At 39.9% G+C, this 18,904-nt stretch overlaps 1 protein-coding gene across 2 annotated transcripts in view; it reads right to left on the bottom strand.

Moving 5' to 3' along the window:
* The window catches only part of HYDIN (HYDIN, axonemal central pair apparatus protein), a 423,190-nt gene that overhangs the window by 358,230 nt on the left and 46,056 nt on the right, over nucleotides 1-18,904 (bottom strand). For both annotated transcript variants that reach the window (XM_011976766.1, XM_011976767.1), the window contains 2 exons: nucleotides 14,240-14,359; nucleotides 10,874-11,008 (listed from right to left, as the gene is read on the bottom strand). In XM_011976766.1, the coding sequence (XP_011832156.1) occupies nucleotides 10,874-11,008; nucleotides 14,240-14,359 (255 nt within the window). The remainder of the gene's footprint in view (nucleotides 1-10,873; nucleotides 11,009-14,239; nucleotides 14,360-18,904) is intronic.

Here is an 18,904-nt window from a genome sequence, read left to right as displayed (position 1 = left end):
GCTACCGTGCATAAAGATTTCTGCTGAGGGCCAGGAATGGAGGCAAAACAGCTTCAGCCCAGAGGGGGAACCTTTTTCTAGTACCGACAAAGGCTCCACAAAGACAGCTAAGGTCTGACCCTCTCTCCACTTGCAGCCTCCTGGTCTCAGTACTGGCATTTGCATCCCTCCAGCGGTCTGGCTTTAGAACCCTGAAATGAGGCATCCCTTCATGCTCTATTTCTCAATTTCTTGATACAATCCATAGGATCTACCTTCAAAATATATCCGAACTGCAATCACTCCTCACCACCTCCACTCCTGCCGCCCTGGTCCTAGCCACTCCAATCTTTCCCAGGCTAACAGGACTTTCTATTTCAACCTTTGCTCTCCTAAAGTCTATTTTCCACCCAAGGGTCAGAGGGATCCAGCAAAAATGTAAGTCAGCTCAGGCTGCTCCTCTGCTGAAAAGCACCTAGGCTGAGGGTGGTGTACTATAGAGGGTCTGGTGGCCTAGTACCCCCATCATTTCTCTGGCCATATCTCCTTTTCTCCCCTGGGTCCTCCTGCAGCCACAGGCTTCCCCTTCAGAGCCTTCACACATGATGTTCTCCTTTCCTCTACTTATTCATGGTGCTCACCCCCTTGCCTCTTCAGCGCTTGGCACAGCAATCCACTCTCTCCCTGAGGCCTCCCCTGACTGCCCTATTTTCAATGGAACTCTCCCCTCTCCTGCCCCATCACTCCCTTGCCTTCTGTCCAGCTTCAGTCTTGCCCAGAGCCATCTGGTATATCGTATATTCTACCTCTCCAGTGAGTGTACTGCATGTCTCCCCCATATTTCCATGTCAAGAGGGATCTGTCCATCTTCTTGCCTTCTGTATACCCAGTACCTAGAACAGAGCCTAGTACTCAGCAACTACTCAACAAATACTTCCCGAAGGAAGGAAAGTTAGTAACAGAACATTCGGTAGTGATGAGGGACGGGAAATAAATCATGATATGGGGACAGAAAGACTGGAGAGCTCTTTCACATGGGGCGGGGCGGGGGGGACAGTCAGGAAAGGCCTCTATGAGGAGGGGACACTTCAGCAGAGACGAGAGTGACAAATGAAGCCATATGGATGGATGGCTGTCTGGGAGAAGTGTGATTTGGAACCTGTGGCCAGAGGGGCGCAAGGGAAGGAGAGTGGTTAGACACATGGCCAACAGATTGTGGGGGCCAGATCCCACAGATCTTGTAAGCCATTGTTAGGACGTGAGAGGGCTGAAGGCCTTCCCGAGGCTGAAAGCTGATCTTGATGTAACCTGAGTAACGTTTTAGAAAAAGCGGTGGCGGCTGTGTGGGCCATGGACTGCAGTGGGAAGAGGGAGGCCAGTTAGGAAGACACTGTTGTAGTCCAGGCATGAGACAACACAGATGTGGACTTGTGTGGGCTAGTACTTAGCCTAGCATTTAGCAAGTAGTAAGTACTTGATAAATGTTAGTTGTCCTTATCAAACTTTTGTATTAAGTACAATATGTGTAAGGCAAATAGGAAAAATTCAACATATGTTTATTCTCGTTGGTAGGGAGCCATCTAGCCATCCATATACTGATAAGGATAATAATAGAACAACATAATTTCAGAAAGTGATGAGGGCTTCGAAGAAAATAAAGCACAGGAAAGTGATAATTATCAGATGGGGTTGATTTAGGTTAGAATAACTAAGGAGGTCTTCCTGAGGAGGTGACCTTTGGATGGGGACCTGAACAGTAAAAGGAGCCAGCTGGGTGAGTCTAGGAACAGAGTGTTCCTGCCAAGGGGAATTGTAAACATACAAGTCCTAAGGCAGGAGTGAGTCATAAAAAGGAATAAATAGGATTCATGAAATTGATTAAAACTGGGTTGCTAGTATATTCTTAAATAACTTAAAGAATGTAACTGGATTGTGTGTAACTCAAAGGATAAATGCTTGAGGGGATGAATACCCCATTCTCCATGAGGTGCTTATTTCACATTGCATGCTTACATCAAAATATCTCATGTATCCCGTAAATATATATACCTACTGTGTACCCACAAAAATTTCTTTTTATTAAAATTTTTTTTTTTAATGGCTGGGCGTGGTGGCTCAGGTCTATAATCCCAGCATTTTGGGAGGCTGAGGCAGGTGGATCACCTGAGGCCAGGAGTTCAAGGCCAGCCTGGCCAACATGGCAAAACCCAGTCTCTACAAAAATTAGCTGGGCATGGTGGCCTGCACTTGTAGTCTCAGCTACTCGGTAAGCTGAGGCAGAGAATTGCTTGAACCCGGGAGATGGAGGCTGCAGTGAGCCAAGATCGCACCACTGCACTCCAGCCTGGGCAACAGAGTGAGACTCTGTCTCAAAAATAAATAAATAAATAAATAAAATAAAAACAAAAATAAAAATTTAAAAAATTGAGTTGTTAGGCTCTTATCTCTGCAACTGATTCTGGTTTCCAGATGGGAATGCCAGACTCAAAACTTAAGCTCTCCAGACATGAGGAAGTACAAATTGCACTAAGCACACTTGATCTTAGAAAACCCCACAGAATTCAACAATGCAACAGCCTAGTCTGATTCCTACAGAGTCCTAAAGGGATAAGTACTATTTTCTCTCTTTCTTAGGAAATCAAATCCAGCCAGCACACGTTTTGCTGGGAATTACAAACTGAAAAGCCCCTGGCACATGTGAAGACTGAGCATTAACTGAGGCGTTGAGAGCTAGAACAAAAGATGCTGCTGAATCCAGGATAAGAGGAGATCCTGAAGTGTTTGTCTCATTGTATTCTATGCTCACATACCCGCTGCTTTGTTCTAGAAGGAATTAAAAGCAGCTGTAAATAGCTTAGGAACCTAATTGAAATACTGAGAGAGATGTTTTCAGACCTTTTCAAGTTCCCAAATGAGGAAGGTTTGAAGTTTGATTCGAATTATAAATTTTTTCATAATCAATTCACACACCCATAAAAGAATATAAAGTTCTTTAAAGTCCCTTACAATGTATTCCAATCTCTGAAGTTATGCACTTAATATGACTATATTAGATTATACATCATTATATATTGCTCTGCTGGCTTACAATTAATTCAGATGCTATGACTTGGGAGGCTCTGACGGCCTGCAGGCTTAAGCAGTCACTTCAGTTGATGAACTGAACACCCAGCCTCACAAACCTGCTTTTCCTCCTCTGTTCCCTGTCTCTGTAAATGACATCACCATTTGACCAGTTGTTAGCCAAAATCCTACAGTTCAAATTAGGTGCCTTTCTTTCTCGTATCCTTCATCGATCCATCAGTAAATCCTGGCAGCTGTACAATAAAGGTATACATCCGGCTGGGCACAGTGGCTCATGCCTGTAATCTCAGCACTTTGGAAGGCTGAGGTGGGTGGATCCCCTGAGGTCACGAGTTCAAGACTAGCATGGCCAACATAGTGAAACCCCATCTCTACTAAAATAACAAAAAATTAGCTGGGTATGGTGGCAGGTGCCTGTAATGCCAGCTACTCGGGAGGGTAAGGCAGGAGAATCACTTGAACCCGGGAGGCAGAGGTTGCAGTGAGCAGAGATCACGCCATTGCACTCCAGCCTGGGCAACAAGAGCAAAACTCTGCCTCAAAAAAAAAAAAAAAAAAAGTATACATCCTTACTCCTCCTACTTCTCATCACCTTTGCTGTCACCACCCTCATCCAAACTTCCTTATCTTTTACCTGAACTACTATAGTAGCCTCTGCCCCTTGTATGCATCAGGGATCAGTCAGCTACGTTACAACAGGAAAAAGAGCAAAATCAGAGCAGTTTACACTAGGTAGAAGTTTATTTCTCTTGTACAAAGAAGGCCAGAGGTAGGCAGGCCAGGTCGGTTGGGTGGCTCAACAGTGTCATCAGAGACTCAAATTCCTAAATTCCTGCTCTACTATTCTAGCATGCAGTTCTCATCCTCGATGTCACCCTGTGGGGCAGAGCAATTCCTGGGACCCGACTCTTTCACAGCCAAGCTGCAGGGCAGAAGGAAGAAGGTAGAAGGGACAGGGCACCTCCTGCTGTGTCAGCTCTCTTCAAGCAAGTGCCTTGGAGTCCTACTCACATCTCATTGGCTGACACTTACACGCAGCTGTGAAGGAGGCTGGGAAATGTAATCTCTTACTTCAGGCAGAAGTGTCCAATCAAAATTTGTGGTTCTCCCTGTACACTGATGATGGGAATGTAAATTAGTACAGCCATTATGGAAGACAGTATGGCAGTTCCTCAAAAAATTAAAAATAGAACTACCATATGATCCAGCAATTTTACTTCTAGGTATATATCCAAAGGAAATGAAATCAGCATGTGGAAGAGCTACCTGAACCCCCATGTTCATTGCAGCATGTTGAATCATCCCAAGTGTCCATCAGTGGATGAACATACAAAGAAAATGTTGGCCGGGCACAGTGGATAATGCCTATAATCCCAGTATTTTGGGAGGCTAAGATGGGCAGATCGCTTGAGCTCAGGCGTTCGAGACCAGCCTGGACAACGTGGAGAAACCCTATCTCTACTAAAATTAAACAAAATAGAAAATTAGCTAGGCATGGTGGTGAGGGCCTATAATCCCAGCTACTAGGGAGGCTGAGGTGAGAGGATTGCTTGAGCCTGGGAGGTGGAGGCTGCAGCGAGCTGAGATTGTCCCACTGCACTCCAGCCTGGGTAACAGAGTGAGACTCTGTTAAAAAAAAAAAAAAAAAAAGAAAGAAAACATGGTATATATACACAATGGAATATTATGTAATCTTAAAAAAGAAAGAAATTCCATCACTTGTGACAATATGGATGAACTTGGAGGCAATTATGCTGAGCAAAATAAGCCAGGCATAGAGGTACAAATACTACATGATCTCACTGATATGTGGAATCTAAAACAGTCAAATGCATAGAAGCAGAGAGTAGAACAGTGATTCCCAGGGGCTGAGGTTGGAGAATTGGGGGATGCTGGTCAGAGGGTACAAAATTTCAGTTAGACAAGAAGTTCAGGAGACCTATTATACAACATGGTTAATAACCATGTACTGTAAAATTGAAAATTGCTAAGAAAGTAGATTTTAAATGTTCTCACTACAAAAAAATTATAAGTATGTGAGGTTATATATATATTAATTTGATAATGTATATATTTATTAGCTTGATTTAGCCATTCCAATGTGTATATATATATTAAAACCTCATGTTGAACACTACAAATGTATACAATTTTTGTCAATTACAATTTTTTTTTTTAAATTGTGGTTCTCTTACCAATGAGGAAAGAGAAAATCAATGTCAAGGGGAGGCCACTAGCTGTGATGCCTCACGTGCCCCCGCTTCAGTCTATTCTCTACTTGGCAGCCAGAGTGCTCCTAAAATGTAAGTCAGATTGTGTCATCCCTAATCACAACCCATCAGGCTGGATAAAAGGAGAGAATCAAGCATTTCTCCTATCTTTCCTGAATGGACTATACCTCAGGGGAGCTGAAAAGCTGGTGGGGGAAAGTTTTGGTTTCGCTGTTGTTATTGTTTTTAGAATAATTTCAACCAGTAAGTGCAAAATAAATTATGGAATTAGAAACTCAACCCTCAGTGATGTAGGGAATGATCTTTATTGGATCATTACAAAAACAAAACAAAACATAACAGACATTGTGTGCCTCTTGATGTAATGCACTAGGAAGTACCACATCACCTGTGAAGGATTCTTGACCAAAAAGAAAAAAGAAAAAATTAAATGAATCTAATCATGGTTATAGATCTAACTATCAGTTACAGGCAATAGGCAGCAAGGGGCCATTCTAAACGACGTGATGGGAATGCAATCAGCAAACCTTGTTTGGATCTTGATTTAAGAAAACCAACTTAAAAAAAAAAACTTTTTCTTAATTGTGAACCATTGTTGCACTTAGTACACAATGGTTTTTTTTTAAAAAAACAACTTTTTAAAGTTGGTTTTCTTAAATCAAGATCCAAACTACTGACTGAATATGTGATGATATTAAGGAGTAACTGTGGTTTTTTAGGCACAATCATGGTACTGTGGTTACGCTAACTTTTAAAAAGGCCCTTATCTTTCAGAGAAAAATCATGAAATATTTACAGATGAAATTGCATGCTATTATATGGGCCTTGCTTCAAAATCTACTGGGGGAAGGGGCAGAACAGATGAAGACAGACTGGTCATGTGCTGAGATTTGAAAAGGTGGGTGATGGCAGTTCATTCTGCTGTTCTTTCTACTTTTGCATATGAGGAAAAGAAAGCCTTCCATAATAAAAATATTTGAAGTACTTTATAGTGGCTTCCTATCCCACTTTGTATGGCTTCTAAGATCCTTCACGAGCTCACTTTCTGGAATCTCATTTCCTACCATGTTTCCAACAGCTTCCTCTGCTCCAGCCCCACTGGCCTTCGCGTACTTTCCCGAGCTGATTGCCAAGCATGTTTCTGCCACAGGGCCTTTGCACTTGCTGTTCCCTCTCCTAGACAGCCCATCCCTCAGATATTTGCGTGGCTTAAATTAGTTCTCTGCCCAAATGTCACCTCAAAAGAGGAGTCTCCCCTTGACTTTCCTATCAGAGAAGGCTTCCTTGACTTTACTTTTGGAAGTAAGCAAAGCTCTTATCATTCCCTACCCTCTACTATGTCAATTCCTACATTAAATTATATATATTTGTTTGTTGGTTTGTTTATTCATTGTGAAATGTAAGCTCCACGAAGGCCAAAGCTTGTTCTTCTATTCTCCATCGGATCTGGCTCAGAAAACTGGGCCTGGCACTGAGTAAATGGAAGAATATTATTTATTTTTAATATCTTTTCTGGGTATGACACTATCAAGAGTTTTTTTATAAAGAAATTTCCTAAAATCCTTGTTAGCCTTATTATCACATTATATTTATGAGGTCCATAAAGCTAAAAAGTATGGATGTGACTATCTGGAAATATGAAACAAAATAAAGAGAAACTCTTCTTAGAGAAGACTTCTAAGACATCTTACTGTTAATTGAAATGACAAGGAAGAAAGTTAACATCTAATATATTCATGACACAAAAAGGTAATTGAGCCCTTTTTACATGCTCTTAATGTCTGCAGGCCAACCCCAAGTCAAAGAAACTTCTTTATTTCTTAGACTAACTTTTACTTACTTATCTCACTCCACAAATATTTACTGCACCCTTTCTATGTGTCAGGCCCTGTGCCAGATACTGGGCCTATGGGGGTGATCCAGAGAGAACTGGGGAGTGAGAATTTCAGGCAGAAGGAAAACAAAATCCTAGTATTATTTTTGCCAACAAAAGTCATTGATTGTGGCCACTTGTATGATACTGATATTTAAATTCAAATTGCTGGCAATATAGTTTTATTATTATTGTATACATAGATAACATAAAACATGCTCACATTTTTTATTCTTCTTGGGCTATGGTTTCTAAATTTCATGGTGACAAATTGGAAAAACCATTCTGACAACAAATTAGACATTTTCTTAAACCATAACTGAGCGACCCAGTTGCATCACTGCATGCTTTCTTCAAAGCTTGCTGCCTTTTCCATATGACAACACATTGCAAACAGATGCTTTCTTAAGTCCAAGGAAGTACTCTCTTTTGCTTTCCCACAAAATCCTAATATTTTTCATTCTCATTTTAATGGTAAAGATACAAATTTAAGAAGTCAAGAAAAATGTCAGGCTCTAGAATTGTATAGTGTTATTTTATGATGATACTGGCTATTATATTTCTACAGTATATGATATGTACACTAGGATTATTATATTAATAACATGTCCAATCATTTCTTAAAAAGTCTGAGTGAGGAAAGATAAGGAAAGCCAAAGTAAATTTACTGCACCTGTTATCTGGGCATTTGGCATTCTTAACAAGCTCCATCCCCAGGCAGCCAGATTAATAGATGACGGGGGAAAAATGTAAATTGCATTATCATCTTCGACGTGCTAATATACACGGTACTGAAAATCCAATTGAAAGAGGGCTGGCTTATTAACTGTGGCATGCTGCAATTTACATATCTCACCCTCCAGATGTGAGGAGGGTAAATGAGAATGGAGTGTGCTGAGATCAGCAGGGGATAAGAAGGAAAAAAGTATGTACTTTGGCTATCAATTTGGCCAAGTGAAGAAACACTGACACTTGGTGAAATGAATTACTTTTTTTTTCCTAAAATAAATCTGGCTCTAGTCACTTGTTGGCTGCATTCTGGAGCAGCCCGAAAGACAGCATGCCCAACCCTAGCTGGTCATTCTGCACACTGCCCTGTCGACTTTTCAACAGTGAAAGCGAATGTAGATAACTGACTATGCCATCATCGTGTTAGCTAGCCAGCAAAATGAGAAAAAAACTCTGTCTTTGGAAATAAACTATATAGAGTTTAGAGCCAAGTCCAACACAAGATCTTAGTGTCTCCAAAATTGGATAGCTGAATTTCTCATAAGTAACCATTATCCTCACTATATCTCCTCAAACATGCATGTAGCTTTTGATAACTTTCAAACATTTAGAAGTAAAAGTATAACAACATTTAACTTCGTTAATTTTTTTAAATTAGGGGTTCCCCAATAGACATGCAATGCTGGATAAGTGGAATGGTAAGAAAGAATAAAAGAGCTGAGCGTAAGATAAGAAGCTACAAAACACAGTGAAGCAATAATCCTCACCAGGAATGTTAGCATTTCATATTTATAAACTACATAGCAACATACTTTAAATACATTTCAACTATTTCTTTGCTGGATAGATAAACAGTAATAAAATCTCTCTCTTCTTCTGGCTTTTGATTATAGAAAATGTAAAACATGCACAAAGAAGACAGATTAGCATGACAAACCCCCAGTGTACCCATTACTCAAATTCAACAACTCTTAACATTCCATTATTCTGGTTCCCTCTATACCTCTACCCACACCCTCCCCCTTCTATTGTTATACAAGTTTTTTTAGGTAAAACTTATGTATATATTGAAAAGCACAAATATTAAATGTTTTGACAAATGAATTCAGCCATGTAATCCTTATGCCAGTATAGAACATCCCATCTCCAGAAAGTCTCGTGTACCCTTTTTTCAGTCAGACTAGGTGCAGATACAACGATACTTATCCAACAGAAGACATATTTTCTCCATCACAGAAAAAAACTAAGAAAAGCCACCTCCTCAAATCCAGCATGCTTTGTATTTCAAGCTGCACAAAGGATTATAACCAGCTTCCTACAGAAATGACGGTGTAGGAGTCTCACACCCACAGTAAATCCAGACCCTGTTCTCCCCACAGACAGTATTCAGATATAAAGCCTCCAGAAAAAATGAGGACTTCAACAATATGCAACAAAAAGCCCTACATCTGGAGTTATTTATCTTTTTATTTATTTCAGTAGAACCTCAAACAAAACTGTAGTTTCCTAAACACAACCTAAGATATAAATAGTAATACTACAAAGTGGCAAAATTATAACAATGGTATTATTATAATGGAAGTTTTAACCACTCACCACAAGGAGTACATACTTAACAAGCCACATTAAATTCTCTATCCTTGCTCTCCAGAAAAGTAGTAACAACAGCAATAGTAGAGGGAATACTGGTAATGATATCGACAGCAGCCGATAGGTACTAGCAGTGGGGAAGCAAGGACTCCAAGCTAGTTCTGTCTGACTCCACTGTGCTCTACTGATTCCAACCATAAGAATGCAACACAGATAAGCATGCCTGCTATTAACATGATATACAGCCTGCATTTTGTTCTGTATATTTAAGACTTGTTCTCTGTCCTCACTCCTTCAATCATGCTGGTAAAACTCTTTTCTCCTCCTCATAAGTCCCCATTTAGGCCCACAGAGAAGAAAACTTGACCAACGATCCTACTCCCTGGAGAAGGGGTGGGGAGGAAGCCTCCACCCTCAGGCCCCCATACCTGCTCCTTCCCTCCTAGGAGGAACCGGAATTTCTACGACTGAGGAGAGTGAGATTGGGCTCCATTCCCCTCCCCACCACTGCAGTGGTGCTGACAGAAAATGGCCTCCTTTTTGACTGCAGGTTCTTCCTAGACTGCCTGTGAGCTGACGGTGTGAGCAGGCCAGGCAGGCCTCTGCTCTCAGCTCTAGCTTTACCATTACTGAGGCCAATACTATGATATTATGTTTGAGTCTTGGGTCTCTTTCGCAAACTAGTTAGAATCTGGGGAGGAAAGTCATAACCAACTAAGGCCCCAAACTTCCTAGGAGCCAAAATCTTTATCCTTTGTCTCAGCACTCCTCTCATGACTACCACCACCTACACCACTATCAATGACAGCACCACCACCAACTACACCACCATCACCATCACCCATCAATACTACCAATACCACCACCGTCTACACCACCACCACCACCCACCAACACTACAAATACTAACAATACCACTACCACCACCATCAGTGACAATACCACCACCATCTACACCACCACACCACCACTATCAATGACAACAATATTACCACCAACTATACTACCATACTACTAATACCATCACCATCTACACACACCACCACCGTCACCCACCACTACCCACCAACACTACTAATAGTAACAACACCAGTACCAACATCAATAACACCACCACTACCATCTACACCATCACCACCATCAATGGCAGCAATATCACCACCATCTATACTACCAACACCACCAACACTACCACCACTACCCACCACCACCACCACCCTCCAGCACTACCACCAATACCACCAACACCAACACAAATATCAACACCAAGACTACCACCAATACCACCACCACCACCACCACCACCACCACCACCTCTGTAAATATTCAGAATTGAATTTCAATCTGCCAGTACAAGTGTCCAATTTCTTGCCAGTCCTGGTATTACCTTGTTCTCCTCCGGAGTAAAGAGGATTCGGAATATGGAAGGCACTCCAGGAGCCACTTTGTGACTAATATCTTTGGGGCTGATTACTTTAAAGTAAGGCGAACTTTCTTCCACAACCTTCACCGACCTTGGAATCTGCAGGGAAACATGATAATAAACACTGTGCGTGTGAAAAAGCAGAGAGTTAAACATAGACTGAAATCTCCATCAACTATTTACTAGACATGTGACCTTGGTCAGGGTTGAATTTCAGTTTTCTCAACTATACAAGGAGATGACAGTACTTATCTTTATCCCATAAAAAGTAAGCACTCACTACCTTTTAGTTTTAATTTTTATTAACATTATTGTTCTTACTTATTTTTATTATTATTGCAAGTCTTTATTCACTTTTAAATTAAATCATTTAAAATTGACTATTGGCTGGGCGTGGTGGCTCATGCCTGTAATCCCAGCACTTTGGGAGGCCGAGGCGGGCAGATCACGAGGTCAGGAGATCGAGACCATCCTGGTTAATATGGTGAAACCCCGTCTCTACTAAATATACAAAAAATTAGCTGGGTGTGGTAGCATGTGCCTGTAATCCCACCTACTGGGGAGGCTGAGGCAGGAGAATCACTTGAACCCAAGAGGCAGAGGTTGCAGTAAGCTGAGATTGGGCCACTGTACTCCAGCCTGGGAGGACAGAGCAAGACTCTGTCTCAAAAATAAATAAATAAATAAATAAACAAATAAATAAATAAATAAAAATAAAAATGACTATCTTCAAGGGCTAACTCCTTAATCAGCTCAAACGTCACCCACATAACAGAGTTAAGCTGGATTTCCCAACATTTGAGCATTTGAGAACTGCTCTGAGAGAAGAAGTCACACTTCCTGCACCCCTTCAACGGCCCATCTACGGCACATGACATGCCACCTCATCCTCACCATAACCTTTGAGCTTCATTATGACTCCCATGCTACAGACCCTTGCCCAAAGTGGTACAGCTTCACCAAGCAAAGGTGCTGCGAGTCAAGTCCCAGCCAAACTCCACCCCACCTCTCCATGGGATGGTCCTGAGTAAACACATCACAAAGCAAGAGCAAAGAGCATCAGGATATCCCCCAGCACAGCCTCAGAGCAGCTCCCAACAGCTCCATTCTTTTAAAGTCTAATTCTTCTGCTGGGATCTGAACCCAGATCAATCTGACTCTGGAGTATGGGTCCTTATCATTGTAACCCAATTAAAATAGTAAGTGTTCTGGTTCATTCTTATCCTTGTGTGTGAGAGATGGAGACACAAAAATAAGAACCTGACAGGCTCTATCTTTTGTACCCCACGACAGTGAGGAAGCAAATAAAAGGTAAACGGCACAGAAAGCATTTCTTGGGGCCCCAAATCTCTCCCCATGGTTCTTTATAAGAGTGTGAACTAAGGAAGCAGAAGAGCAGGGTTACATCAGCCACCTGGTATGAGGGTCCTGGAGTCACCAGAGGACAAGCCTGCCTCGCCTGGAGAGAACTGTCTGCTTGTTAGTAGCTGGACGTTCCTAGGGTGGGACCCTCTTTCCATGTGGCCAGCACTCTGGCTGCATCTTATCAAGAGATGTTGTGTCATCCATGAGAACTGAGCATCTGGCAGACAAAACTCACACATGCCCTTTACCCCGAGTTGCTATTAAACAACCACTGATGACCATTTCTTGTTTAAGGTCAGAGAGGGGTGACCAAAGGATGCTTTGGACTGTACCACTTCAGTAGCCTAAAAATATCTCAGCAAGAGTCAAAAGTAACATAGAAATGGAAAAAGGGAGTCAGAAGTGAGAACTGAAGTGCATGAAAAGACAGAGCCCTCCTGTCTGTGCAACGCACCTCTTCTGGAGGTCTAGGAACACAACCTTGTGCACCTCCGGTTCTTTTCCTTCTCTTTCACTTCTGCCCATGCGCTTCTCTTACTAACGCTACTGCAGAAAAAAATGAAACAGACTATTTTCTCCAGAGTCTGGCTTTGCTGTCACTAAGTCACCCCATTGATCTCTGCAAGGCATCACTGATTCCCTTAATGAGCAGCTGTACCAAATATAACTGCAAGTCTTCCCATTTGCTTTGGATTCTTGCATAGTCTTCACTTATTTTCCATTTTGTCTTATAAGTAGAATTTTTTGTCTCCACATTCTTAGACCCCTGAAAGTATTCCTCCTTGTCTTTATGCCCAAATTTCCCATCTTTCCAATGCTTTCCTCCCCATCTTATTACTTTTCACATTCAAGTGTGCTTCATGCTGAACTTCCGCATTACTCTTTCTTTCATTATTGTTAAGTGTCAAGAAACTCTTCAGGCATTTAATATCTTTTCTTGAAAGAAACCCTAATTTATCTCTAAAGAAAAAGTCATAAGGCTGAAAAAGAAATCTTCCGTTACAATCGCAAAGAGACAAGACAGACAGTGAGAGAAGCCTTCTAAAACTGACTGTAGACAAACTCTGAAGGCTATCTTCTGTAGAAAGGAGAAGACAGAAAAGAAGGAAAGGGACCTACATTTTTTAGAAGTGAAAAGAAGGGGTTTTAAAAGGTACAATTTGCAGAATATAAATGCATTGGAGAATATAAATATAAATGCTTGGCCAGGCGCGGTGGCTCACACCTATAATCCCAGCACTTTGGGAGACCGAGGTGGGTGGATCACCTGAGTTCAGGAGTTCGAGACCAGCCTGACCAACATGGAGAAACCCTGTCTCTACTAAAAATACAAAATTAGTTGGGTGTGGCGGTGCATGCCTGTATAGTCCCAGCTACTTGGGAGGCTGAGGCAGGAGAATCGCTTGAACCCGGGAGGTGGAGGTTGCAGTGAGCCGAGATCATGCCATTGCACTCTAGCCTGGGCAACAAGAGCAAAACTCTGTCTCAAAAAAAAAAAAAAAATACACACACACACACACACACACACACACATACACATACATATATGCTCAACAATTGCAGTTCTCAGGAGTAGAGTTTATATCTTGAATTGGGGAAATGGTGTCTCTAATGAAGACTACATAAGCATTAATAGTAATTTCCCTGTCTTAAGTAAAAACCTAGCCCAATTTGTCATACATGAGAACCCTGTGACATTCATCTGGTCAATCCTTTAATCAACAAAAGTTAGTGCACATGTTGGGAGTTCACTACTTGTGAGGCACTGGTTGGGACTCAACATATAGCAACAAACAGATACAGCCTTGTCTTCATTAAGTTTACAATCAAGGAACATGTTTTCATACTATTTTCCTAAATCTATCAAATTAAAGAACTTATCAAAGATCCCTCAAGATCCCACTTTACTATAACCGATTCTCATATATCCTGGAAGAGTTCACCTACTCCAGTGAACATACTCACTTTGTCATTGTTCCTCAAAATCAGTGGAACTTCATAGACTTCACAGGGAGTGTAGTTCTGAAATATAATTTCTGATGGAAAGGGCTGGAATAATGCCTGATCCAGGTCAACTCCTGAAAACTGCAATTGAAAGAGTAAATTATTGTTATAGTCACACATGGACAAAAATGACTGGGGAAGATAATACTACATAGATCTATGGATATTAAAATTAAACATGCGAAATATTCAAAAAGAAATCCATACCCAGGTACATCATTGTAAAAGCACTGAAAACACAGGACAAAAGAATGTGTAAAAGAAACTAGAGGGAAAAAATAGAGTATTTAACTTTCAAGGAGCAAAAGCGCATGCCTACTTTTCAACGTAACACAAGTCAGAAGGCAGAGGAATAAAACGTTTTAAATTCTGAAAAAAAAACTCTGCAGGCATAGTATTTTTTACCTGGGGAAAGTCTCTTCAAAAACAAAGTTTGAATAAACACATTTTCAGAGAAATAAAAATTGAAAAATGTTGTCACCAACTTCTAAAGAAAATACCAAAGGGTATTCTTTACGGAGATGAGAATTTCTCTTAGAAGTTCAGTGATGCAGGAAGGAAAGGAGAGTAATAAAGGGGTAAATATGTGGTTACTCTAAATGAATTCTCATCATACAAAATAAAAATACAAATAACTAGCTTACTAATGGGATGTGTGCGCTGGTTGGGCACTGCACAAGAGAACCAAATTGGTCTTGCACCCCTCATTTCCTGTTCTATTCTGATTTTCACAAAGTACTTGCTTTTTATTTGACCAACCACTGAGGAGCTAGGTTTGTAAAGCATGACATCATCAAAGTGTATAGTATCATCTAAAGCTGAAACTATGAATTACCCCAAGCTAGTAGCCTGTTTAGCATCCAATCGATTTTGGGTATTGCCAGGTTTCCCCTGAAAATTCAGACTATCTGATGATGCCCTGCGAGTTCACGGTTGCACCCTGGGGCACCTTGGCACACAGTTTGAAAACTGTAGCTGTAAGTATCTATCTTAATAAGTTAGAATAAATAGCAAAATAAATCCAAAGAAAGAAAAAAATTGACATGACAAAAACAAGAGGGGAAATTAATGAAATAAAAGTAACTATACTATAAAAACAACAAAGCAAACTTCAGGTCTTTAAAAAGATTAATAAAATTGACGAAATACCTAGTGAGTTTGATCAAGAAAATAAGACAGAAGGCACAAAGAACAAATACAAAGAATGGAAATGGGAATATTACAATAGAACCTGAACTCAGTAAAAAGATAATAACTATTATGTCAATAAATGTGAAAATATAGGTAAAAATACAAACTCCTAGAAAAATACAATAAAAATGTATCAAAACTGGCACAAGAAGAAACAGAACATCTGAATAGCTCTAAAACTATTACAGAAATTAGATCTGTAAATAAAAACCTTTTACAGAGAAAACTCCAAACCCAGACAGCTTTATAAGAAAATTCTACCAAACATAAAAGAAACAACTCAAGTATTATAGAAACTGTCCCAAAGAAAAGAAAAACAAAAAATGAAATGTCTCCCAACTCATCTATAATGTTAACATAACCTCCTTTATATACCTGAGAAAGACACTAAGGGAAAAGAAAACTGTAGGCCAGTCTCATTCATAAACCATAGATAGATAGACAGAAGAAACAAAGAAAGAGAGAGAGGAAAAAAAAATTTGCAAACTGAAACTAAAACTGGTACCAGCACTATATAAAAATGATAACACATCATGACCAAGCTGGGTTCATCTCAGAAATTCAAGGTTATTTTAGTACTAGAACTCAAACAAGAAGAAAGAAAACTGTCATTTTCCCCAGGCAAAGTAATTGTTTATTTCAAAAATTCAAAATAACCTACAAATAAATCATCCTAATAATTCTCTTATTATAATTAATAAGTGATTTATCAAGGTCACTGACTACAAGGTCAACATACAAAAACAAATTCTATTTTTAGGTACTAGCAATGAACATTTAGGAAATGAAATTTATAAACAATGTTACATAAAATACTATCCTAAAATGTAAAACACACAGAAATAAATCTAATGAAAGATGTGTAAGACCTTTGTCCAGAAACTAAAAACATTATTGAGAGAAATTAAGGAAGACCTAATTGAATGCAGGAATATACTATTTTCATGAATTAAAAGACTCAATATTTTCAGGATGCCAAATACTCCCCAAATTTATCTAAAAATTCAATGCAATATATTTTTTAAAATCCCAACAGATTTTTTTTGAAACAAAAAAGCTGATTGAATTTACATGGAAATGCAAAGGAACAAGAATAGACAAGATACATTTGAAGAGCAAGATAGGAGGATTTGCTATATCATGTAGCACAACATGATAATTACATTATTACATATCATATACTATTACTTACCACAGTGATAATAATGAGATGTTAGCACAAGATTTATCATAAAAATAAATGTACCAGATTAGAAAGCCTCCAAACCAATTATTAAATATATGGTCACTTGATTTATGACAAAGGTAACACAGGTAATCTACTTCTCACATCATAGGTTAGTTTTCTTGATTATGTAAGTGGAATAATACAGTATATACTCTTTAATTTCTGGCTAATTAAATTTCTGCCATGAAGCAATCAGTCTTAACTACACCATTTCACCATAAGCTCAAAGAGCATAATGGAAAAAAAAAATCAAAGAGCACAAAGCAAATATTTAAGAATGTAAAGAAGTGAGCAGTTAGGAGAGATTAAAAATTCATGTCTTCATTCAATAAATATTGAGTTTCCAACATGTGCCACGTTCTTTTTTGTATGCTGAACATAGTGAATAAAGCAAGAAAAGCCCTAACCTCATGAAGTTGACATTCTTGAAGCTCAAGTGATCATACAAAAAATATAGAAATACAGAACATAAAGTCAGGTAGTGAAAAGGCTGTGTAAAAAAGCTAAAGCAGGACAAGGAGGTAGGGTACTGGCAGGTAGCTGCTCTTTTAGATAGGCAGTCAAGAGAAGGCCTCTCTGAGATGACTTCTAAGTAGAGGTCTGAAGCAAGTCACACTAAGATTTTAGAATAGCACTCCAGTTAGAAGGGAAAGCAAGTGCAAAGTCCTTCAGGTGGAAATTGTCTTTGAGTGTCTGAAGAGCAGCACAGGGGAAATGCAGTGAGAATGAGAGGGAGAAGAGTAGAAGGCAAAGAGGCTCATGTCTGTAATCCCAGCACTTTGGGAGGCCGAGGCAGGCAGATCACGAGGTCAGGAGATCGAGACCATCCTGGCTAACACGGCGAAACCCCGTCTCTACTAAAAATACAAAAACAAAATTAGCCGAGTGTGGTGGCGGGTGCCTGTAGTCCCAGCTACTCGGGAGGCTGAGGCAAGAGAATGGCGTGAACCCAAGAGGCAGAGCTTGCAGTGAGCCGAGATCGCGCCACTGCACTCTAGCCTGGGCAACAGAGTGAGACTCCGTCTCAAAACAAAACAATAACAACAACGACGACAACAACAACAACAAAAAAGAAAGCAACGAGGTCCGTGAGGGAGGCAGGACTAGATGGTACAGGACCTTAGAGGTTATGGCACTGAGTTTAGATTTTATTATGTGAGTAATGGGACATCACTGGATGGTTTTAAACATGGAAGTAACATGTTCTGATTTACATTTTAAAAAATCACTCTTACTGCTTTGTGATAATGGGGGCGGGGGAGAACGAGATGGAAACAGGGAGGCAATTTTGATATTCTAGATAATGGTGGCTTAAACTGGAATGGTGGTGGAGAACATGGTGAGAAGTGGTATGATTAAAGATACATTTGTGAAGGCAGAATTTATAGCACTTATCACTGGATCATAAGATGTAAAAAGAGAGGCATCAGGAATACAACTCCAAAGTGTTTGGTCTAGGAAAACAGATAAGTGGGGGTATGAAAAGCAGGAGCAAAGAGACAAAGAGGAAAGATCAGGCTTTTAGAGATGGAATGTAAAGTTACAATTAGATCTTAAATATATTAAGTTTGAGCTGCCAACCATACATTAAGCTGACTATATGATCTAGATTTCAGGGGATAGACAGTGGCAGGAGATACAGATATAAAAGTAATCATCAAAAAGTAGAATTTAAAGCCTTTTTTCCTAGAAGAGGTCACCTAAGGTGTGAGTCTAGAAGAGAAAGAAGTTCAAGTACCAAGTACTGGGAGCTCTAATATTTAGTGATCAGAAATGAGTGAATAATCCAACAAATAAAATAAGCAAAAGTCAACCAGTGAAAAGTAGGAAGAAAATCAAATGAGTATGCCAGGTCAGATATAAGTGAATAAAAGGGTACAAAAAAGAGATGCTCACTGTATCAAATGCTATGAGACAACATGGAAGCAATATGTTCTGATTTACATTTTAAAAATTACTTTTACTGCTTTGTGATAACAGGGGCAGAGGGAGAATGAGATGGAAACAGGAAGGCTATGTCAGTATTCTACATAATGGTGGCTTAAACTGGAATGGTGGTGGAGGAAGTGGTGAGAAGTGGGATGATGAAAGAGGTCTGTTGAACCAGGTCTGGTCTGGTCAAAAATGAAGCATAAAAGAAATATATACATAACTCAAAGTAAGGGACACAGAGGATAGCCTAATGAATGTAATGACAATGCAATGGA

This window comes from Mandrillus leucophaeus, unplaced genomic scaffold (genome assembly GCF_000951045.1).
Source record: "Mandrillus leucophaeus isolate KB7577 unplaced genomic scaffold, Mleu.le_1.0 Scaffold17, whole genome shotgun sequence".
Classification (NCBI taxonomy): Eukaryota; Metazoa; Chordata; class Mammalia; order Primates; family Cercopithecidae; genus Mandrillus; species Mandrillus leucophaeus.
The sequence above is the reverse complement of the archived record's forward strand: the minus strand, read 5'-3'. Positions and strand labels throughout refer to the sequence as shown.